General features: G+C 40.2%; 1 protein-coding gene across 4 annotated transcripts in view; it reads right to left on the bottom strand.

Moving 5' to 3' along the window:
- IKZF1 (IKAROS family zinc finger 1) overlaps positions 1 to 25,300 on the bottom strand; it is a 1,028,383-nt gene that overhangs the window by 507,032 nt on the left and 496,051 nt on the right. For 2 of the 4 annotated variants that reach the window (XM_044064821.1, XM_044064820.1), the window contains exon 4: positions 10,646 to 10,906. The exons of the other annotated variants lie outside the window; for them this stretch is intronic. In XM_044064821.1, the coding sequence (XP_043920756.1) occupies positions 10,646 to 10,906 (261 nt within the window). The remainder of the gene's footprint in view (positions 1 to 10,645; positions 10,907 to 25,300) is intronic. 4 annotated transcript variants of the gene reach the window in all.

The raw sequence follows: 25,300 nt of genomic DNA on the forward strand, positions 1-25,300 counted from the left end.
AGTAATTTTTTAAAAGGTAAGGAGTACCTATCTTTTCTACAATGTGTCTTATTTATTTTCCTACTAAAGTTTTTTTTTTCTGTATTCATAAGTATAAACTCAGGAAGCAATTTCACTGTGGATGTACAGCATAATGACTATTATATTAAGGGGAAGCTTTAGTCACCCATACACAAAGAAAGTTCTGTTAGCAGTGTGCACCAGCAACAAGACTGGGCTAAGGTACTGTTATTCACATATGTCTCACTTCTGCTACCTGAGACTACTCACCTGTAAGAACACAGAAAAACATTTATTTTTGTCAGTCAGTACAAATATAATCAAAGCCCATTTTAGAAGCTATCAACTCCCTATCAATCTGTTTTATGAATGAGGCTATAAGGAACTTGTTGTCTTTCGGCTTTATTAGGAAAATTAGGGGTCGCCACAGCGGAACTCCGGTCTGCTAATGACTGGCAGTAGATTTTCACGAAAGCCGAGGTGCCAGCTCGACGTTCAACCTTCAACAAAGGTACCACCATTTACGCATGTCTTTCGAATGCCCATCCAACCGCGGGGAGGACATGCAGACTCCACACAGAAGGCACTCCCCGCACTCCAGCCGAGAATCGAACAGGAGAACCTCTTGCTGTGAGGTAAGAACACTAGCGCTGCACCACCGAATGAGGCTATAAGGAACTACAGTACTAAAATATATAGTTTCAATCTGCAGTCATTAAAGTATGCAGCATTTATGCATTTGTAAAAATGGTCTTTGTTAACTTTATCTTAATTACTCTTTTGCAATACAGTTGTATCCTAAGCAGCATATGTTTTGCAAATCTTTTATAATGTGATTAATTTTCTCTTCAAATCAATACAATTACTGTCTTAATGGAAATGCTTTCATCATTTTAAATGTCTGACATTCCTTTTCTCTCTATATTTAGTTAAAGATGACAGATACCTGCTGGAAGCAAATTAATCTGTAGAAAAAGGAAAGTTATGTACTCCCATAATGATAAATCTGTGTTTTCTGTTTCCATCCTTCCTTCACGTATGGGTCTTCAGATCCAAACCAGATCCAGCTTCAGCCACTCTCAATCTTTGGATCCAGTGGTAAGACTCCTGTCCTTACCCATAACCCCCCCCCCCCGTGCTGAACGAGCTACCTCAGATCGAGTCTGTCCGCATAGAAGTAGACAAAGGAAAATGAAGAAACCAACTGATATACATGATCTTGAAAAAGAACCTCTATGAATCAAGGCCATGTCAGCCAGACCAGTCCGGGGGGTCAAAGGAGACATCAGAGGTGAACATATGGAAGGGGGAAGGAGGGTGGGAAGTTGAGGAAGGATGAAAAAAGACAATACAGATCTATCATTATGATGAATATATAACTTTCGTATCAATTTTGTCTGTTCCATCTGTTCCTCTAGGTATGGGAACAGAATCTCCAGCTACTGTAAAACTTGGGTGGTCTTATGGAAAAATATTCTTGAGCACAGCTGATCCAAAAGATGCTTTTGCCCTAAATGCAATTTGTAAAGTGAAATGAAAGTATGGACCTTGGACTGGGTAGCCAAAGCATGGACTTCATCAAGAGGTACTCTGGAAAAGAAGGCTGGAGAAGAAGCTACACATGTAGTTGAGTCAGCAATGGGAAGTTTGGAGGTGTAGGCAGTGATGCACTCCTTTATTTATAAAAAAATGAAAGATACATTCACAAAGCCAATGAGAAAGAGTCACCTTAGATACTCCCTTTCCTGTCTTGACATAGGAGTAAGAGACAAATGACTAATCAGTCTTCCTGAGGATTTTTGTCCTGTGACAATAAAAATGTAGCTGGTGATAAACATCCAGCAAATGTAATCACCATTCGCCTTTGTTTAAGAAATTTGGGAACAACACTGGAAGATTAATTGATTGATTAACAGATGATTCAGAAGCCACCTTGGTAAGGAAGGAGGAATTGGTTCTCAAGCACACTCTATCTTTATGAATAAAACAGATAGGGAGGTTTAGAAGATAGGGTATGAAGCTCAGAAATTCTTATAGCTGAGGCATTTGCAACCAAAACCAAAGTTTTCCATGATAAAAATTTTAGCTCAGCCTTAATGGAAGGCTCAAAAAGAGGGCTGGTCAAGGCTTTTGTAAAACTGCAATAACCCAGGGAGGAACTGGATACTTCAGTATGGGGGGGGGGGGGGTAGTAGAAAAGTTCCTCTGAGGAAAGCTTTAGATAGTCTCAGGGATGCGATGAAAGTGTGATTCTTGCCAATGTGTAAAGAAGATATAGCAGAACACTGTACCTTAAAAGTACAGTAACGGCCTCCCTTTTATTTATTTATTGACATATGATTACCGGCAAAGTCCAACTGGGTAGTAGCCCATTATCAGCAGAGGCCCAGGGAGAGAAGCTCCAAATAATTACATAACATTTTAAGAACAATAATTATACAATCCTCCAAAATAAAATAAAAACATCTGCAGTTTAAATAACTGTAACAAATTAGACATAATATAAAAACATTGGTTAAGAATTGATAGATACAAGGTATATGAGAATCATTTAAAATTTAAGGAAATTTTAGACAGTTTGTAGAGAAATTAAAGGTAAGGTCTAATACAAAAAGGAACTACAATATGAAGTGAGGGAAAAACAGGCTTGTGGTATATTTAGAGAGAAAGTCAGGAAAGAGAATTAGATAGCAGTAAGGAAGTCAATGAAAAAGGGACAGTAAGGAAGTATAAGAATGAAAAGGTACTTGTTCACATTTAGGGATATAGTTTATACTGGTTTTGGGAAAGAAAAGAGCCAGATTTTAGCTAGGAAGTCTTTCAGTGAGGTTTTAAAAGATGTGATGGAGGGTATAGATCTAATGGAAACAGGTAAGGAGTTCCAGGCCTTAACAACTTTGCTTTGTATGAGTACAGACTATGCCCAGCAGATTTGCTAGGTTTGTAGACAGACAGGAGTTTTGGATCACTGGATCGGAATAACCGACTGGGAACATAGTTGTTTAGTATGTTTTTTTTTTGTGCTGGAAAAGCAGATGGATGCGGAATAATTTTATAGGTGGTAAGAAGTTGTGTATATGTTAGTTGATGTGACAGTTCATAGGATCATAAGATCATAGGAAGTTACTAGGCTATTGGCCCTGAGGCCCTTATAAGCCTAGCCAAGAGTTTAGCCCACGTGTCGACAAATCAGCACCTGATGCCCCAGTCCAGCAGGACACAGGTGGAATCCCAGGGATGTATTTTCTATTTCCCATCCAGTTATCCAGGTTGCGTTTAAAAAAGGGTAAAGAGGTACTCTGCTTAATATGGAGAGTGAGTCTATTCCACAGATGGTGGAGTCTCTGGGACACAGATCTGTCCCGCCAACAAGTTCTATTGATGTTACAGACCAGGTTGAGGCTGCAAGTGCGGCTTACTCGAGTGGAGCTTGACTTGCGGATATGCAGCAGTCCCATCAAGGCAGGGTCTGAGATTGCCTTGTATGTCAGACAGAGGTCACCTCTGAGGTGTCAGTATGAAACTGAGTACAGGGATTATTCTAAATAAATATATATATATATATATATATATATATATATATATATATATATATATATATATATATATATATATACTTTTTATCAGGGTTTAGAAAGCTTGTGAGGAAACTATTACTCTGTTATTTTTGTTTTACTTGGATCGCTTGTCTGTGTACTTAATAAAGGATTTTCAACTGGAAATAGACTGCCTGCCTTGCTTGGATTACTTTCAAATACATAGTGATTCTGTACAGTATTTCAAATTATATATTTGTTATTTCTTTTTTTTACTTAAGATGAGTTTAAGTTTGCTACTTCTACTACTATTGTCTGATCTGATTAATATACAGTGATTAACTAGAGATATATGGACTGAAAATCTTCCACACAGAGAAGTTTCTTACACTGTTTTGTTTTTGGACCCACTATACTTGTTTAGTGGGTTGTTTGAGACTTCGGGGAAACCACGGAGATTACTTCTTTTTTTTGGAAGTAGGAAACAAGAAACAGAAGTATATGTATAGAAGAAGTAAAGTCAGTTGGGGAAGGTTTTGGAGTAAGAGTCACAAGTGAAATATGTATGTAGAAAGTATAATATTAGGGTAAGAGGGTGGGTGAGAATTGGGGGTAGGGTAGGGCTACAAAATGAAGTCAAGTGTAGCAAGGCTGAGCAGACTGGGCTTCCCAACCTTGTGTCAATTTGTGACAGAAATCAGTTTATAGCCAGAACAAAGTAACAAAGAGATGTGAGTAAAACAGGTTGACTGTCACTTTCTGAGGCTAAACAACTGGCATATGCAGTATAGTACACTGGTCAAGCAAAAGGAGACAGTGGCCAACTTAGTAAGAGGTCCTTACAGTGCATGGACTATTGCATAAGGATTTTCAATCACACTCTGTCTTTAGGGTACACCAGTTAGGGAGGTTTAGAAGATAGGGGATGAAACTCAGAAATTCTTATGGCTGAGGTAACTGCAACCAAAAAGGTGGGCTAGAAGATCCAAAAGTGTAGCAAGTGGGGCTGAAAATGGGTCAAGACTACACTCAGCTGCCCAAAAGAAAAATCTTTTCCACTTAACTTTTGTAAACCTTACTTGATGACAGTTTCTGTGAAGAAGTCATAATATAAACAACTAATGATGAAAACCTCAACTGTCTAACATCATAGGAACTGGAGAAACCATGTTGTTAACTTGAGGGACTGAATTTTCAGGTAAAGCAAACCCCAACAGATAAGACAAAAATATGGAGCTGAGCACAGTACACAGGAAGGGTGAACTAGCTGAGGCGAGAGGAAAGGAAACCACACTTGTGAGGCGAATAAGGGGCTATGAGGGTGACTGCGACCTTCTACACCAAAGCTTTCAGTAGAAATTTGGTTATCAGAAGTGCAGGAGGAAAGGCCAGAGGAGTTTGGGAGACCAATTGTGGATCACAGTGCCCCATGGTGGCTCCCTTCTGGGGCATTACAGCAAAAACCTTATTGCACTTTGTGTTGTGAGGAGATACAAACAGATCACAGGAAGGTCGGCTCGAGCAGCTGAATATCTGCTCAGTTACTCCTGGGTTGCAGAACCACTCCTCAGGGAGAAGAATAAATCTGCTCAACCATTAGAATACTGGATTTTCCCAGAACAGTCATGGGCAAAGTAATAAAGAGCAACTCTCATAATGACAAGAGCTCACTAATAAAACAAAAACGGAAATTAAGAGGACTAATTAAATCCAACAAGACCAATTACGAGGTCAACATAATTTCTCAGGCTAAAGACAACCACATGGCCTTCTACAGTTATGCCCAAAAGCTCAAAAGTAACATGCAACAGTATGCAGAACTGTTAATAAATGGCACCACTTTCAGTGAGCACAGTGACATAGCAAATCTGCTAGCTTACAAATTCAGCTCAAACCTTACCCCTCCCTCCTCCCCTCCACCATCCCTACCAGCATAGCCCCCCCCCCACTACTGGCAGGGAGCAGGTCATCGGCGCTCACTAAGGCTTTAAACAATATCCCAGCTTGCCTCCTAAATAGCCTGAAACATGACCTGTCAAATCCACTTGAGTCACTTTTCAACTGCAGCCTCAAAACAGACTACATACCAAGCAAATGGAGGATGTCAACCGTTATCCCCCCTTTACAAAGGTGGATCATCAATAGACCCCAAAAACTACAGACCCATTAGTCTGACTAGTCTGATATGCAGTCATAGAACAAATTATCATGGAAATGATCAACAAATACACTGGCAACCTAAAGACAACTAACCCATCCTAGTTTGGTTTTGTCAAAGACAGGTTATGCCTACTTATTCTGGTAGACTTTTTTGAGAAGGTAACCAAGGCAATGGATGAAGGGACAATGGTGCATATTACCTACACAGACCTGGCTAAGCCATTCTGACACAATACCCCACTCAGGTATTGTGGGCAAACTCACAAAATTAGACATAAATCCTTACACAACTCGCTGAATTACCAGCTAGCTCACAGATAAGCCCCAAGAAGTCAGGATTGGTGAGACCACCTCCACCAAGAGGCAGGTCACCAGTAGAGTATCACAGGGCTCTGTGCCGACTAGCTCCTGTTTGGCATCTACTTCCCGGGGATCAAGGCTAATGTCAGGGGTCTCTGGCTCACCAAGTTTGCAAACAATTGCAAATTGGGAGCTATCATAAATTCCCCCTTGACACTAACATCCTGCAAGAGGGGCTAACACAGACAAATGACTGGTGCCAAAGTCATGCATTAAAACTCAGTGCAAAGTACATTATAGTGCCATTTGGGAAAATGTCTACTCAAGCAAATTATTCCATTGATAAGACACCCCTAAGAGTTGACTCAGAAGTTAGAAATCTGGAAACATATGTAGATAGCAATCTGGCCTTTGATCAACAAGTAGTCAAAGCAGTAAGAAAATCATTCTATGTCACTCAACTTATAAGTAACGCTATGGCATCCAGATCCAAGGAAGTTAAAGTACCACGCTTCTTTATCAGATTCATCCGTGAGTACAATGTGTCCTTTGGCATGTACCTGACTAGGCATATGCAACAGTTAGAACACAAACACAGAGGTTCCTCACCAAGAGAATCCAGTGTATTAACTTATTGTCCTATACAGATCGCCTTAGATCCCAGTCTCTATACTCGGTCTCCTAGAGGTTGTTGACAGGCAATCTGTGTTTGGCATATAAAGAATCGTTAGATCCAGTTCTGAAGGAGCTTTTTTACATTTACAGAATGAAAAGCACCAGAAGCAGTAAATTCAGGGATTTGAACTTTGCTTGGGAAATAAGAAGAACATGCAGGAGAGACAGATATGTGATTTAACATTCCCATGATCTAGAAAAGGCTCCCCATCTATCTGAAGTAGATTACACCCCTAGCCCTTTTCAAATGTAAACTTGATCACTGGATGGGAAATCACAAATTCATCCTGGCCCTTATGTCCCTTATAGACAGAGGTCGACTGAACATTCCCTGACTAGCAATAGACAGGTAATCATAAATTCATCCCCGGGCTGGCCCTTCATGTCTCTTACAGACAAAGGCCGATAGTAAACACTTCCTAACTAACATACCCCCCCACGTAACTTTTTAGAAACCTCCTAACAAGCATACCCTTCCTAGCAAACACCCCCCCCCCCAAATAAGATGCATATGTAACAAGCGACACAACTGGGTTAGCCTGTGTGGCTAGGCTTATAAAGGCCCTAGTAATCATTAGCCTATTATATACTTATGAACCTATATGCATTGCTATAAGAAAGCAGTGAAAGGATATCGCCCATTGCCATACCCTCACGGCCTCTCACCATAACAGATAAGATTTGGTTCCTCCTTGTCTATTGTTGTACCAAACCATCGACATGTTGTCTGTCTGGGCAGTTATCATGCACGAGGTGAGAGTGTCATGAAGGGCCTGCAACTTTAGGAGAACCAGTTTCATCTCCAAGATATTGCGCGAAGACTGGCCTCTGAACATGTTTCTTGAACTATCCTTCTCTCAAATACCCCATACCACTCCTAGAGGAAAGTGTCCATGGTCATTGAGGCTAGAGGAGGAGGAAGAATGAAGGAACATCCTTGTGAGATGTGGAGATTTTGACTGCCACTGGACATGAGTCTTGCAGATGTTTGTCCACGACACCTGAAATTACATGGGTTGGTGCCTTTTTGACCACTGAACCTCTATGGTTCACTGAAAAACATGCATGTAGTATCTTCTAGGAGAACTAAGGTAACTAAAGCACCCATAGAGCCCAGAAGGTGAAGAAGCAAGTTTGATGGTAGTTTCTGACAGGACAAAACAGTTAGAGCTTCTTGAGAAGGGATGAAATTCTTGTCTGTTGAGTTCTGCAGTTTGAAACTTTGTGTCCAAAAGTGCCCAAATGAACTCTGAGGATTGTACTGGCTGAAGCTTGGATTTTGTTAGATTCACTGTAATTCCCAGGTATGTACACAAATTGAGCACAGAATCTCTGGCTTGAATGAGTAGATCTTTGGTGGGAGTGGACAGAAGCAAATCTTTAATTACAGGAAAGGTAGGAAGAAAGAAATACATAGTGCACAACAGTGCTCATCTGCTTTAAATAAAAGACTTGCAAAAATAATACTGAGCATCTGTGATTTTTGTCATCTGGACTCTCAACTGTTATTTTGATAACACTCTTAAAAGTTAACTAGTACGCTTTCAATAAGATCAAAGGGTGGGCTCTCTCCTTCAGCACCTCCTAACCTGGACAATCAACCCAGGCAAGCCACCAAAGGTGACCCCCACCACTACTGAATTACAGATGTGCTAATCGAGCTCATCTAAAAAGCTGGGTTTCCTACTGCAGAGGCAGGGGACACACACTTTGTATATATCTATTCATGTGTATGTGTGTGTGTGTGTGTGTGTGTGTGTGTGTGTGTGTATATATATATATATATATATATACACACACACACACACACAAACACACACATATATATATAAACACACACACACACACACACACACACATATATATATATATATATATATATATATATATATATATATATGGATTCCTATTACAAGAACGAAAGTTCACTACTTCAAACTTGTAAAAGGAAGCCTCACGTCTGCGAAAGTTCACTTTAACGAAAGTGAACTTTTGCGTAAGTGCACTTCACCAAAAACTCCGCAGCACAGTGGAGGACATAAAAAACAAGCTATGTCCTCCACTATGGTGCGATAGTCACAGACCTTAGGGTTAGGGCACGGGTTAAGGTAAGGGGATAGTTAGTAAAGCTATCCCCTTACCCTAACCCATGCCCTAACCCTAAAGTTCGTGACTATAGCACTATAGTGGAGGACACTGCTATGTCCTTCACTGCACTGCAGTCATCACGGACCTTAGGGTTAGTGCACGGGTCATGGTAAGGGGATAGCACAATGCTGTACTGAACTTCGCGTAAGTGCACTTTCGATTAAGTGTACTTTCGCTGCGGTGAGCATTCCATGCACTATTTCGAATTAGTGAAAATTCGATCTAGTGTATGGAACCCATATATATATATATATATATATATATATATATATATATATATATATATATATATATATCTATGGTAAAAAGAAGAAATTGAATGAATAAAGCACTTATCTCTAAAAGACCAAAAACCTGAGCCCAAAATGATTCATCCTACACTTGTAAAGCAAATGAGATCTGGGGTAGCGCATTCAGGACAAGGCAGTTATGGGTAAGGGAAGGAGGCTAAGCAACAGATCCAAAACTTGAGAGTGTCCAAAGCTGGATCTGGTTTGGATTCTAAGACCCATACGTTGAGGAACGGAAGGAACAGTCAACATCAAATTACTTGTTGCAGAATACCGGTTCATTTGTGAGGGCAGCACTCTCACACTGTGGTTACTCATGACATAATCTCCCTAAGTCTGTCAACAATGAAGAGTGTATCATGAATATTTTACTATAGTGTGAAATCCCAACTGTCAAGTAGGAAGAATTTGCAAGTTTTTAAGCATTACAGCATATATGCTCTTCTTTTGCACAGGGAGGCAATTCTACTCACCCTCTATCATGGTGGGTTGTATCCCCCACGGGCTCACTACTTAAGTATTTTTGCTACAAGGTCCTACAACCTTCAGAGATGAGGACAACACTAAATATTATATAGTAACAAGAACTACATTTATCTTCAAGGTTTCACTCTTTAATAATCATAATGAATGCTAATAGTTTTAAAATAAGCAGCTGTCTAAAAGCTGCAGTTGCCCTTGTCCTCCAAAACATTTAAGTGGGAACAGTGCCTCTCAGAATTAGTTTGCAAGAGTCTATATGACATCTACTGGAACAGATTAAATTACTTATTTTGAATTTATTCAGTATGGAACTGACAATGACCTAAACACTCCCTTTAAAGCAAGTTTACTCAAATATTAGAATGCATAGTATTTAAAGCTGCAACACACCAAATACATAAAGAATCACGACTAACTGATTAGAGAGACATTTCTGAGTGGGCATTTCTGTCCAGCTGGTATCTTTATATTTAAAATTTCAAATGAAAATCTGCATATACTGTAGTTCTGGGGAAATGGGAGATAGTGTCCAGCAAAGCAGGCAAGAAGATTAGAAAGCAGAACATTTGTAAAGCAGTGATGAGTGGGGGTAGGGGGTGGATACACATATCACTATTCATAAAAGAACAGAAACAAATGACTGCTGTCCCAAAAGTATCTGTGCATTTAAGTACACTTTTCTGTTCACATCAGGTAAAACAGTGAAGCTTTTTCTGCTAGGGCTTCCTGAGCATGCTCAGTTGAGATAGAGCAATGCTTGCTGTGTCAATAAGCAAGCATTAAATTTGCAAAATTGGAACTATGAAAGAAGGCTTGATATACACATATGTGAATTTCTAGAAGTGCTTTTATCAGCACAGGCATGGTATTTTCAAATACTCTTACCAATATTATTATTAATGAAATGTGACACGTGAAACACCTTTATGAGTGTTTCTAGTGCTTTACAAACTGAGCATGCTCACACAAACAGCTTATTGGTCATTAATGATGTTAAAGCAGCTCTTAGGGCCACATGCCAGCCACTAAAGAAAAATTGTTGCTAGGCCTTACCAGTGTGGCTTCTTTTGTGCACCATGAGAACATTAGGACCGATGCAAATGATCCCACAGATATCACATTTTAACTTTCCATTTGGAAGTCGAACGCCTCCTAGTCCAGAAAAAGCTTTGCTGCTTTGGCCATTGTGTGAACCATTCATTTTCACTCCAGATGCATCAAGCACTCGTAAATCCTCTGCACATTCTTCACCATTCATTTCACAGGCAAGCCCATTCTCTTCATCACTCTGAGTCTCTACTTTAATATTACCAGCTGAAAAAAAAAACAGTATAGCATGCCTATCATTACTACATACAGAAGAACACAGCAGGAAACAATTCTGATCACAGCAACTTGAAAAATACAAAAAAAAAAAAAAAAAAAAAAAAAAGACTACAAGACTACAGCTATACATAACAATAACTTTTACATTTATTTACAATCTGTACTGAGAAAGAAAATGACGAGATGTCAGTACTTACCAAATCAGATGACATTTGAGAAGGCCTGCTGTGCCTAGAATACACCCATCTGTGCCTTCTTCAATGATTCTTTTAAAGCTCAAGTAAGTGTGTGTGTGTGTGTGTGTGTGTGTGTATACACTCGTGAGTTTATGTATGTGCATGCATGCATGCATGCATGTGTGCATACTGCATGCACGCATATATATGTATGTGCGTGCTGCAGGCACACATATATATGTATGTGAGTGCTGCATGCACACATATGTGTATGTTACTATTTGGGATGGGAGTGTCTTTATGTCAAATGTTCCCAGGTTTTGAAGCCCCAACTCAACAGTTGGCTCTACTTGCAAGAAACATACTTAACTACAAGGGTATCAAGTCAGAAATGTGCCTATTTACCTTACAGATGAATGCTGCTGAAAGACAGAAGATGACAGTGAAACCCAGCTAGAAAAACATCAGAGAGGGTGAGAAAATATGCCCCTGCAGATGGCCCTCTCTCAAGAATCAGTTAACTAGCTAAGTATCCACACACCATATCTTACTCTGAGGGGTTCTGTAATTCCTTGGCAGTGTTCCATTATAACAAAATCACAGCAAGTAGTGAGTACATCCAAGGTAGCTGCATATTGAGCAGCAGGTTGATTACAACTATTCTAGTTTGAAAACTTTGAAATTGCTAAAAAAAGCCAGTAAATGTTATCAATATGGGTAAAATTCAATTACTGACGAGCAATAATGCTGCCTGCAAAAAAACAATAAAATAAAAAAATGGAGAGAGTAACAGAAAATTTACCCGAATAGTATAAGAAAAAAACTCTGGATGGGTAGAACCTTTGCTGTAGAGCAAAAAAGTAGTTCAAATGTCAGTGTTAATACAGGAGATGGCTTCCAGTAATTTATATGAAAAAAAGCACTCAGAGGTGTTTCAGGATAGTGAGGCACTGAAAGAATATATAAATTTGAGACTGGAAAAAAACAGAAGAATCACTAAGTGGCTATTCAGACAACCTCATAAAACTGCAGAAATCATATGATGAAATGGAGGAAAGAATGGATGAACACGAGGCTTTTCAAAAATAACTGTTTCATGTACCTATGTCACTGTTTAAAATGGGATTTAGTACAGACATTAAAACAGAACTGTTTCAATAAATAGTTGAAGTAGAAGGCAGCACATGTAGAGATGTAGAGAAAATGGAAATAATAAACTGTGAAAGTAGATAGGCAAATGGACTAGCAAAGTTCCACAACAGGATTTGTTCAATATGTGTATGTTCTGCATCAATCATACCAGCAGAAAGAGCTGCCCCTGATAAACATGTGGCAGAAATGAAAATTACTGAAAATCGGGACATCAGAATGTTTGTGGAAAATTATTTGCTGTATACCATGCAGAAGAGAAGCAAGTTTATCCCAGCTAACAGAGGCAGGAGTTCAAGTTGCTAAATACAGCTGTCTTCAGAATATATTTTGTGGAGAATCAAAAAGAATTTTGGACGCAGAATGGGCTAAGGAGGAAATAGCCAACAAAGAAGGAAACCGTAACCTTAAGGGGAGTCTGCTTTCAATCTTCTGACAATAACAAAGCCCATAGAGACACTTTCTCAGTAAAACCTTTTCAAATGTTTCAAAGAAAAATGCTTCAGTGACAAAAATACACAGAAACTGAGTAAAAGATGTAGAAGTACCTTGGACTCTTGAACCAGAAATCTGTTCAGGCAGGTGAGGATGATCAAGAAGAAGACCAGCAATGATGTGAAATTAGTACGTACATGGGAAACTGTAAAGCATCAATCCCATTAGATTTAGCTCAGACGCGCTGATTTAGTTATGCAAGAAGAAATGGTCGAAAAAGATTGGATGTTTGGTGAGTGTATTAAACTGATGGGTGAATGCAAAATACAAACCTGTCTTTATGCTGTTAATGTTTAGAAGGGCACTTAAGGGACTAAAATAGAACTGCTTTACACTATAACATGCAGTTTACATCATGACTTTTTTATACAAATGTTAATAAGAAAAAACACTTTTTTGTGTATAGTCACTTTTTTAGTCCCTTCAGTGCCCTTCTAAAAATTAACAGCATAAAAGACAGGTTTGTGACTATACACAAAAAAGTGTTTTTTCTTATTAACATTTGTATCAAAAAACCATGATGTAAATTGCATGTTATAGTGTAAAGCAGTTCTATATAAGCATATATTTAAACGTATCTTAAATATGAGGTGGATGAGTTTTATTAATGATTGCTATATATGATAGTTTACTAAAGTCAGAAAATATTTTTCTTAAACGTAAAGCAACCAGGCTTTACACTGTAACAAGATAAAATCTAAAAGAAAGCCATAACCTTCGGCTGCTGGGGGATGTGAAATAGCATTTAATCACAGTACATGAAGAAGATAATCATTCCCTCTGTTTTTACAGAGGTGGCTGTCTAGACTGATATTCTAAGATTTAGTAAGCTGTAAACATTTTTTAAGAACATAGGCTTCAAAAACAAAAGAAACTGATGAAACACAAGAAATATCATAGATTTTTCTTACATTTAAAAAGCTATTAGCTACTTATTTTTCCATTAGCCCTGGCTTTTAGCTAAAGACATGGAAGAAACTGGTGCAAGGAATTCGTCATTAGAGACCTGACTAGTGTGTTCTGAGGGAATTCTACAATGGGTGGTATTTCTTGCATTTGCAAAGTCACTAGCTGTTTTTTTTTCCATTAGTAAAGGCTTTTCATTGGAAATAAGGAATCTGTAGGTGCATACAATTAATCATGAAGTATCTGAACTGTGTGTTCTAAGTGAAATGTACAATGTACCAGATACAATATAATTAACTTTTAAAAGGAAATGGCAAGCAATTCAGTGAAAATAAAAAGAGTTTGAAACTGTGCGAAGTAAGTAGTTGTAAAAGTAGTTATCTCCCCAGCAGTCTTAATTCTTTTATACATTAAACATAACAGTGTGCAATTTAGTGTATTTATTTAAGAGTAGCTAGTGCACTTTTAGGTTATTGAAAGCACGCAAGCTGTTTTTCACATCTGGGACAGGAAAACAGACAAAATAATGCTACACAACAATATTTAGCAGAATATCAGGGGCCAAGGCGAAGGGGAGTCATAATACTAATTGTGACAGGGAGCTCCAATAAGTGATAGCAGAGGGAAAAAAAGCTCTAACAAGCACTTAAGCATAGTTAACCATAATGTTAGAAGAGATAATGCCTATGTCTGCAGTTGTCATTTTTTTGGCAGTTGCTCCTATTCTGTAGGGGTAAACTTGTTTGTGCAGTCTTTAAGTTTTGTGTTTCCTCTTAGCTAAACATGTTGGGGGTTTGAAAATGTATTTAGTCTTTTGTTTCTTGAGCACTTTTACTGAAGTGAAAAGTCTGTGAAATGTCACATGGGATCAAACAGAGAATAGAAGAAGCAATTACAAATTAGATCAGCCTGCCAGACATCATGCTTTGCATGCAAGATGGAAGTGGGTAACATATATTCAAAAGACATATCATGTATAATATGTGGGAGTAATAGCTTTTATCAGAATTGTTGCTTTGTCAGTCTAACATGAAATATAAATGGCCTTGGAGGTATAGACAGAAAGTAAACAATATTGAATTATATCAAGAAGCTTATGGTATGAATATCAATGTCACAGGATATACATTTGGAGAGATTATAACAAATAAAGGATTTGAGGATGAACATTTAGCAGAATATCAGGGACAAAGGCAATGGGGAGTCATAATAATAATTGCGAGAAGGGTTCCAACACTGATAGCAGAGGGAAAAAAAGGCAATAATGGTTGATTTATTGCAGGGGAGGAGGAATACACTGTCATGTATTTATTTTCCACCTAAAACTCCTGTTATGGAGCTTAGGAGAATTTGGGGGAAAATAATAGGTTTTCAGCAGGGAATATTATTCACAAGTGGGGACTGGAACCTCATTTGCAATAGTGAGGATGTACAAGATGGACCTATAAGCGAAAATATAATAAAACAGGTTAGATTTCTGATGAAGTATATGAGAACATTTGGCATGGATGATGTGAATTTACTAGCAAGAACTTGGATCAAATATATATGTTATTCCCCAGGATACAATAACTGGACTAAATTGGAATGAAAGTATATTTCACAAGACAATGCATATTTAATACCCACTTTTTCATGGTAGTGGGTATTATGATTATCATTGCATTCTATTTATTATTTTTTATCCATGTGTTTTTAGCTGTGGAGTACATCAATAGATTATGTACTTCGACACTTATGGATGTTATGTGTGGAAACTTGATCTTAGCATATGTTTTTACAAATTATATGCACTGGCACTTTAAAAGTTGACGTCAGCTATTTATAATAATCTTTTGAATGGATTTGGCGCCAAAAAGTTGTTAAATATGGTTCTATGTCCGCTGTATAGTTGTCTGATGAAGTCTGCAATGCAGATAAAAGCGCTTACCAGTTTCTAATAATTTCTTTTGTGCCTCAATAAACGTTGCTTTATCCTTGTTTGAGTCCTGCTCACTACTTGAATGGATAACCTAGCAGAGATGGATAGCTGTCTCACCTTTTGATTCTGATATTTAATAGAAAGCACTAAGACCCACCCAATTACTATATCAACTAATGGCCAATACAATCTAACATAAAGATGTAGGGTAATGAAGAAAAAAGAGACATTCAAGCTTTCTTACTTATCAGTTAAAATAGAATAATTAAAAGAATGTATAGTAGATACGATTCAAGAGTTATTAGAGAAGATACAATTTACTTCGGAAGGGGTAGCTACTAGGTGGTATAAAATGAAATGGAGTTTAAAAACATTGTACAAATGAGAGAGAGAATGAGACATTTAAAGCACAGAAATTGGGAAATCAAGAGAAAATATAAATTGAAAGACTTACTGTAAATGGGCGTGCCTTCGTTGAAGGTTGAACGTCGAGCTGGCACCTCGGCGTTCGTGAAAATCTACTGTTAATCATTAGCAGACTGGAGTTCCGCTGTGGCGATCCCTAACCGGGAAAAAACTGAAAGACAAACAACAACAACTGGAGACTTTTAATATACCAAGAAAAGAGGAAGATGAGGCTTAGCAATTAATAACTAAGATAGAAAGAGATGAGATAAAAAGTGATGTAAAATCAAGCAGGAAGTCTCCAAGAAAAGATGGCATTTCTGTGGAAAGCTGGACGTTAGGATAAAAAAATGTGATAAAGATCTGGAAGGCTCATAATATTTTAAAAGGAAGTGAAGCACCAGCACCTTGGAAGAAAGCTGTGGCAGCTGTATTACCCAAACAAGGCAAAAATCCTTCAAATACAGCTTCATATAGAGCCATTTGAATATTAAACAGATTATAAAGTGTTCATATCTACATTAGCTAAAAGAATGACAAAGGTGATATCAAAGATGACAAATATGGATCAATGTGGTTTAAGGGGTTTTGTAGAAGAGAGGCAAACATTTGTCAACAGAACAATAATGATATAGAAGGAAAGAAAGTATAAAAAAGCACCACTATTATTAGTAGGTCTTGGTGTAGAAAAATAATTTCATAGAGTAGCTCATAGGTTAGTACTAAGCTAACTGCCCTTGCGAGCCATTGTAAGCCTAGCCAATTATCCCTTGTGAGACTCAAACCCTGCACCTTGTGTTTGTAAGGCAAACACCTTAACCATTAGGCCACCCTCTCATCTGCTGTGAGTTTATGAGTACGGCATTTGTAGAACTTGCCTTCCCTGACAGAAAACTAGGGCTAGTAAGAAGAATACATGAAGGGTTGAAGTCAAGAATTAAAGTGAGAAGGAACTCCTGTGACACACTGTTTGAACAGAGGAAATAGGCATGGATTTTCCCTCTCTCCACTCTTGCATATAATAGCTTGCATCTCTGAAATGCTCCAAGTGGACATGCAGCTATCAAAAGCAATGTCTTCGACTACACAGATTTCACCTTTGCTGACTGAATCAACTGTCTAAACAGTAGTCAGAACAGTATGCCAGTCATTTTGCTGAAAACCCAAGAAAGTGGAAGGTTCTTTAAATATGGTTTGAGATGATGAATGCCCTCTACAAGCCATGCCCCTAGACAATGTTGTCTTGAAGTCTTGCCTTCCACATATCACACAAAGCTAAAAGTTTTAAGACATAAATCTAAATAGCAAATAAATAAAGGTCATGTCAAACAGATTTCTGAATTAGGAGAGGCAAGCCTGCAGCCCAACTTACTAGAACAGAAGCATAGCCTTATGATCCATTAGGGAAACATCGTCTCTTTGGTCATAAAGATGGTAATGTCTAATATCTATGAAATGTTGAATGGTAGGGCAAGCAGTCAGATCATCACTATCAAAAGATCCACATATGAAAGAATAGTCAATTTTCTTAGATTTACAAATGTTACTTTTAGTATTAGTGCCAGTCCAAGCAGTGTAGCCTCTGATATCCTTCTTTGTTTGAAGCCCTTTATAGTTGCTGGTGCTGGTGGTGGTGGTGGTGGTTGGGGGGGGTGTGCACAGGAAACAATACATTCTGCTTCCAGGGAAAAAAAATCAGCAGAATTCGGGGTGGTGGAGATGCATAAGTGGGCAGCCCAAGTCAGATGACCAAGTACCCATTCAAATCACACTACTCTGTTTCTCAGTCAACAGTTTCTGGTCTCTGGGTAGGAGCAAATTACACAGGAAAAATTGGAACTGTGGAATCAATGCATGCAAAGAATGAATCAGGTACAAAAGAGGGCAGGATTTGAATGTATTATGTAATGTTTCACTAACAATGACTGGATATGTTAAAAGTGATGTATAATGTTTGCAGCTACAGTTGTGTTGCACGGTTTGGAATGTATAATATTTGCAACTGAAATTGTGTCGCTATGGTTTATTGTCATTTATGTAAATGTAACATGGCCTATGTCATACCTGATGATTTAATAAAGATGCTTCTTGTTTAAAAAAAAAAAACACTTTCTGGTCTCTTTCAGAAAAAAAAAATGTCTAGAAGCAAACCTGAGCTTTTGCATCAGGCTACAAATGCAGCTCCAGCCCTATGCAATGAGATATATCTTTTCAGTACGTGGACCACCACCATGTAAGTATGGAGAGCATGGCCTCCTACAGGTCTTAATCATGTATCTGTAAAGCAGGCAAGAGTGAGTCTTGCCCTGTTTGTTCAAATTACACACAATGGCACCCACTAAGATTTCAAGGACCAAAATCAGTGCAAAAGGGCTCTCTGATCTGCCCCTTTCCCCAAAATGCAGTGATCTCAGAGTATAGCTTGAAGTTGGGGTATTGGGGCAAAATTCCCAAACTGTATTTACTTTATAAATACTGTTTTTTAGCAATTTCAGGCACTTGCACTTTAAGCCATTAACATTATAATAGGAATCCACTGTACTGCCATTTAATAATCAGAACTTATCGGTAAAGGCTCCAATTCAAAAGGTGCTCCAGAACCAGAAGCACTGACTTCAAGTCTAAGAAAGCTTTACAACTGTGCTTCAAAGTCCTTGAACTAACATCAGATCTATTCTCCACTCACCCCCAACTTACCAATGAAATATGTATGAACGATTCCCCTAAAATGTATCTAATTTATATTTGTTCAACAACCGAAAGGGACAGTTCAAACTGCCAAACATATGAACTTGCAAAAGTTTAGAATTCTGAACTACTGTTTTAGCAAATAAGGTGAGTGGGGTTTGGATGGGGGGAGATTACATGTGGGTGTGTTTGGGGGTTAGGATTAGAGGTACAGTTAAGTAAAAGGATAGATAAAGAAGTTATGTTCTTACCATAACGTTCCATGTGAGTTGTTCATCTCGCCTTTGTTCTTACACGTGGGTACGGAGCCGATCCATCAGCTCTGAGTTGGCCGCTTTCCAAGCTCAAGATCTCCGAGTAGCTCGAGGCACAGTCCCTATCCCATGATGCTCTCTGACTAACCTCAGATCTAGTTTGCTGAACCCAGCAAGAAAGAATACCACTAAATATACCAATATGCCAAAAATATACACGTATACATATATTTACAATCTGCTAAGAAATATTCTGGCTGGAGTAAAGGACACTAGTTAGACCAACCAGACCATCAGTCATACCCGTTCTTCAAGAACCTGGAAGGGGAAGGTGGGAGAGAGTGTAACAACAAAGGCGAGATGAACAACTCACATGGAACGTTATGGTAAGAACATAACTTCTTTATGTGAAGTTGTTCAATCTCGCCGTTTGTTCTTACACGTGGGTAGCGTCCCAAGCACCCTAATCCTGGGTGGCTCACGGGAGTACATTCCTGAGAACAGTGGAACCAAAGGAAGCCCTGTCCCTGAAGGCCCTGTCCACTCTGTAATGAGTGGTAAACGTATGAGGTTTGGACCAAGTAGCAGCTGCACAAATAGTGCCCAAAGGCAAACGGGCTGAATGAGCCAGAGATGTAGACACAGCCCTGGTGGAATGTGTTTTCACACTATGCTCTAAAGGTTGGTTGGTTGAAGAATATATATATTTTATGCAATCAGATAACCACTTAGACAATGTAACTTTAGCTACAGGCAGGCCCTTTTTACTGTCTGCATGAGAAACAAAGAGTTGTTCCAATTTCCTAAACTCCTTTGTTCTTTCCAAATAAAACCTCAATTGTCTGTGAACATCAAGTTTATGTAACATATATTCTAATTTATTCGAATGGTGTCTGAAAAAGGTGGGCAGCTCAATAGACTGGTTCAAATTAACCTCAGAGCAGACCTTAGGAAGAAAGGTGGGATTTCTCCTGAGAGACACTCTGTCGGGATAAAAAGCCAAATACGGAGGCCTGATAGAAAGAGCTTGTAGTTTCGAAACTCTACGAGCTGAGGTAATATCCACCAAGAATATTGTTTTCCAAGAAATGAACTTCAAGGGACATGAAGATGCAGGTTCAAAGGGGGTAAGCATAAGCTGAGATAGTATTAAATTTAGATTCCAGGAGACAACTGGTTGTCTGACAGGTGGCCTAAGGTGATGAGTCCCATTCAGAAAGGCTATACATAATCTGTGAGAGATAAGATTAGAGCCCTCAAATCCCAGGTGAAAATTGGATATTGCAGCCAATTGAACTCGTACAGTGGCAGCTGCTGCACCTTCGTGAAAAGGCATAGTCAGAAACTCCAGAACACTATCACAAGAAGCGACATAGGGATCAATATCATGTTGAGAGACCCAATAAACAAAACACTTCCATTTGCTTTTGTACAGTTTTCTGGTGGAGACTTTATGAGAGGAGACTAGAATATGTTGCACCGCGGAAGACAATTTATATGACCTGGCTAGGTTAGGAAGTGGAGCAGCCAAGCTGTCAGTTTGAGGGACTGAAGAGAGGAGTGAAGAACTCCTGATGAGTGAGTCAGGAGGTCTGGTACTGGGTCCAGAAATCAAGGTTCTTCCAGTTGATATTGATAAAGGAAGGGGAACCATATCTGCTGAGACCAAAAGGGGGCTATCAGAATAACAGTCCTTCCCGAGCTTTTTGCTTTCTGTAAAAATCTGGGGATCAGCGGGGTTGGAGGAAAGGCATAAAGGAGACCCGAGGGCCAATTGTGTATGAGTGAATCCCTTCGGCTGTACCTCATTGCAGGATTCAGGGCAAAGTAGCTTCTGCATTTGGCATTCAGCAGGGATGCAAAAAGGTCGCAGCAAGGCTGGCCCCATCTGCAGAATATCATTTCCGCCACTTCTTCTTTGAGGGACCACTCGTGGGGCAACAGAATTGCTCTGCTCAGTTTGTCCACTATCACGTTGAATTTCTCCCGGATGTGCATTGCTATCAGAAAGCGCCTGGTGGATACAGTCCACTGCCAAATTCACAAGGCTTCTCGGCATAATGGGTAAGACTTGGTTTCCCCCTGTTTGTTGATGTACCAGACCACTGACATGTTGTCTGTCTGGATCGCAATCGTCTCCAGAGGCAAAGAGTCGTGGAAGTGCTGCAACGCTAAAAGCACCTCTCTCAACTCCAGGACATTGATGTGCAAATGAGATTCCATCTCTGACCAGGTACCTTGGGCAGTTCTTCCCTGAAAAAGCCCCCCTCACCCTATCAGGGAAGCATCCATGGTCACAGTGGCAACGGGAGGGGGAAGTACAAATGGTCACCCTATCGTCACCTGGTGACTGTTCAACCACCAGAGAAGGTCCTTCTTGCAAGTCTGTCAGTAGGATCTTGAAAGACATTGGGAGCTGTTGATAACACCACTGGGTGAAAAGCAACCATTGGAGTATCCTCATGTGCATCCGTCCCAGAGGAACTGCTATGAGGGTAGCTGCCATGGTGTCAAATAGCTTTAAAACGTGAAAGGCAAGTACTCTCTTTTCTTTTAGCAAGGGGGACACATGATTTCGTAGAGAGAGAACTCTTTCTTGAGGTACTCTGACAAAGACGGTGGTGGCGTCTAGGTCTGCTCCGATAAAGGAGATATGCTGTGATGGTAATACGGCAGATTTTTCAAAATTTATGGTTATTCCTAACCGAGAACAGAGATTGATCGTATGATCCCTGGAAAGAATGAGTTGATGCCTGGTGGTGGCGGATGGGAGCCAGTCGTCCAGATACGGAAACACCCGGAATCCTAGATGCCTCAGGTGAGCCGTAACCACTGCCATGCATTTGAACACTCTGGGGGCTGAGGTGAGACCAAAGGGCAGTGATCGAAATTGGTAGTGACTGGCCCCCAGCCGGAAATGCAAATGATCTCTGGATGGTCTGGCCATTTTGATGTGGTAGTACACATCCTTGAGATCTAAAGAGCACATCCAATCGCCCATTCCCAGGAACAGGAGTATCAACTGAAGCGTGTCCATCCGGAACCTTTCCTTCTTTACAAAAGCATTGATCTTGCTGAGGTCTAAAATGGGCCTCCAGTCCCCCGTTTTCTTTGGAACTAAAAATAATCTGGAGTAAGTTCCGGATCCTATCTGGTCTGCCGGGACTGGCTGGATAAATCTTTTTTTTAGCAACTTTTGGATTTCTATAGCTGCTTGATTCCACAGACTGGGTGGAACATCTGGGATTCTTGTTCTGACTGGTGGGGACTCTGAAAAGGAAATGATGTAACCTCTGGTAACTATGCTTTGTACCCAAGAATCTGATGTAATTCCTAGCCAGGCATCTGGGTACAAAGCCAAGCGACTCCTGACTGCCTCCAGAGTAGGACAGTCAGGCCTCCTCTCAGGAGCACTGATAAGGCTTTCCAGAGAACTGCTCCCTGTCACCCTGGTTTTGCGGATCCCTTCTGCCGCCAAAGCGGCGTCTTCTGTTATTGCCCCTTCCTCTGCCCCTAAAGGGGGGTTCACTATGTGTGTTCTGGAAAGCTCCTTGGGACTTCCGGAACCACATTTTTCCACCTTTCTGCTCTTTGGGGTATGGTCTAGTAGGGGTGGAAAAAGGGACTCCTACAGCAGATAGAGTCTTTCCTTCCTGCTCACACCTAGTGAGAGTCTCCTTGACTTGGGGCAAAAACAAAGAAGAATCATCAAATGGGGTGTTGACAAAGAAAGACTTCAAGGCTTCCAGAAAGGAGCATAAGCGCATCCAGGACTGTCTTCCTAGAGCTATCGCTGAACCTGCTGCTCGACTCGACCCATTGGCTGCATAGAAAATGAGCTGCATGGATGAGTTGACAGTGGAATTAAGGGTAGAAAGCTGAGCCATCACCATCTCAGAAATAGCTTCATCTGTGTTACCCTTTAGAGTATCTCCAAGTTCTTGGAGGAGATCTCGTTGAAGACGGGTAAAATGGGTTAAATAGTTAAGCGATCTCATGGCAAACGTCGCAGAACTAAAAATGCATTACCAATATCTGTCCATCATCCTAGAATCTCTATTAGGAGGATGGACAGTAGAAGAGGTCTCTGACATCTCTTTCTTGGTGGCTGCCACCACCACCATGTTATCAACAGGGACTCCTTTAGTGAGGTACAATTTGTCTTGAGGGGAAGTGATGAACTTATTGGGCCTCCAAGGGACTGGTTCCATGGAATCAGGGGACTCCCAAGCCCTTCGAGCAACCAGTTCCATCAGTTCGTCGAAGGGCGGAGTAACCCAGGAAGTGGAAGGTTGAGACCCAAAGGCCTTCAGGAGCACCGACTCATCCTCAGTAGGGGTAATGGACTGCCAGTCACCCCTCTGTTTCAGTATTTCCAGGATGTCTGCAAAGGAGACATCCTCCAAGGGGGACCATGGGGACCCTTCTGATTCCTCTAAGTCGGTGTCTGATGTCAAAGATTCCTGAGGGGAATCCAAATGCCTCCTCTTGCAAACTCTGTTTCTGGGGACTTCATCAGTGGGAGCATCTGGTGAAGTCTCAGTAGAGCAGGGTTCACCCAAAGGAGTTACCTGAGGCTCTGGGTCTCGACGCTTTGTAGGGACATGCGATGTAGAGTCAGAAAGTACAGTTTTGTACCCACCATAAATGTAGATGTTCGAAGATCCACATTGCTGCAGTCCTTACATATGGGTAGTCCGCTGTCCTCGGTCGGCCTGAATACCAAAGTATAAGGCTGACGTCGGTCAAGGCGCTTAGAACTGACATCAGAACGTCAGGGTACAAAAGCGCATGACCGACGTCATATCCTCAGTCTTTTCTTGCCCCAGATGTCAGAAGGCCCTAAAAAGAAAGGCCAAAACCAAAAGACAGCAAAAAACCAACCAACCACCCCTGCACTAATCCTATTTACAATATTTACAATATTCACAACCCAAACCACACAACCACCTCTAACTACAGAGGGGAAGGAGGGAGGGTAAATTGGACTGCAGCAATGTGGATCTTCGAACATCTACATTTATGGTGGGTACAAAACTGTACTATGTTCTTCATCTCACATTGCTGCAGTCCTTACATATGGGTAGAATCCCAAAGCAGAGGTAAGGGAGGATGGCAAAACTATAAAGCATTAGGAGCTGCCAAAATGCCCTGTAAAATTGCAGTGGCAAAACCAGCCCTAGATTTAGAGTAAAGTGGAAGGTGGTAATGCTTAGAGAAAGTATGCACTGAACTCCAAGTAGCTGCCTCCAAAATATCTTTAGTTGCCACCCCCCTTAAAAAAGCTGTAGAAGTGGCAGTAGCCCTAGTGGAATGAGGCCTAATCCCAGCTGGAATCTCCTTACCATGATGGGAATAACAGAAAGCAATACAAAACCCAATCCACTTAGAAATAGTTTGTTTTGAAACAGGCTTGCCCTGAGAACCCAAAGCAAATGAAACAAATAACTGCTGAGACTGCCTGAACCCTTTAGTTCTGCTCAAATAATATCGCAACTGCCTGTGTATATCCAAAGTGTGCAAAATCTTTTCCCCTTTATTTTGGGGTTTGCATAAAAAGTAGGCAAATGAATAGTTTGGTTTAAAGCCACACTAGAAACCACTTTAGGCATAAAGGAAGGATTAGTACGCAAAGATACCCTATCCTTATGGAAAATTAAGAAAGGCTCAACCGCCATAAGGGCCTGTAATTCAGAAACCCTTCTCGCAGAGGTAATGGCCAACAAAAAGCAGTCTTCCATGATAAATATTTCAACTCGGCAGTAGCTGCAGGCTCAAAAGGTTGTAGAGTGAGTTTCTCCAACACAAAATTGAGATCCCAAGCAGGAGTAGGAGCTCTACGTGGGGTCTTATATTCTTTGCCCCTCTAAGGAATTGCTTAAACAAAGGATGAGAAAACAATGGTGGGTCACAGTCATAGTGAGCAGAAATTGCTGCAGCATGAACCTTAATAGAGGAGAAGGACAAACCTTTGTCCAGTAACTCAGTAAGATATTGAAGAGCCACACTTAAATTAGGCTTAGAAACATCAAATTCCTTTGCTGTACTCCAAAATAAAAACCTCCTCCATTTATCTGCGTACACTTTCCTTGTACTAGGCCTTCTGGCCTCCAAAATAACATTCAAAACTTGCTGTGGAAGCTGAGACCCTCCAGGGTTTAAAACAGAATATGCCAGGCTGTTAGATGTAGAGAGTGAAGTTTGACATTGAGTAAATGACTGTTCTCCTGAGACAGCAGGTGTGGAATCGAAGGCAAAGGCCATGGAGGCTCCCGTACCAGACTTCTCAGTAATGGGTACCAGTGCTGTCGAGGCCAATCTGGAGCTATTAAAATCATCTTTGGCTTGTCCTGTCTGACCTTCAGGAGTACCTTTGGGAGGAGAGGCA

Source organism: Protopterus annectens, chromosome 3.part0 (genome assembly GCF_019279795.1).
Source record: "Protopterus annectens isolate FY-2018-M chromosome 3.part0, PAN1.0, whole genome shotgun sequence".
Lineage (NCBI taxonomy): Eukaryota > Metazoa > Chordata > Ceratodontiformes > Protopteridae > Protopterus > Protopterus annectens.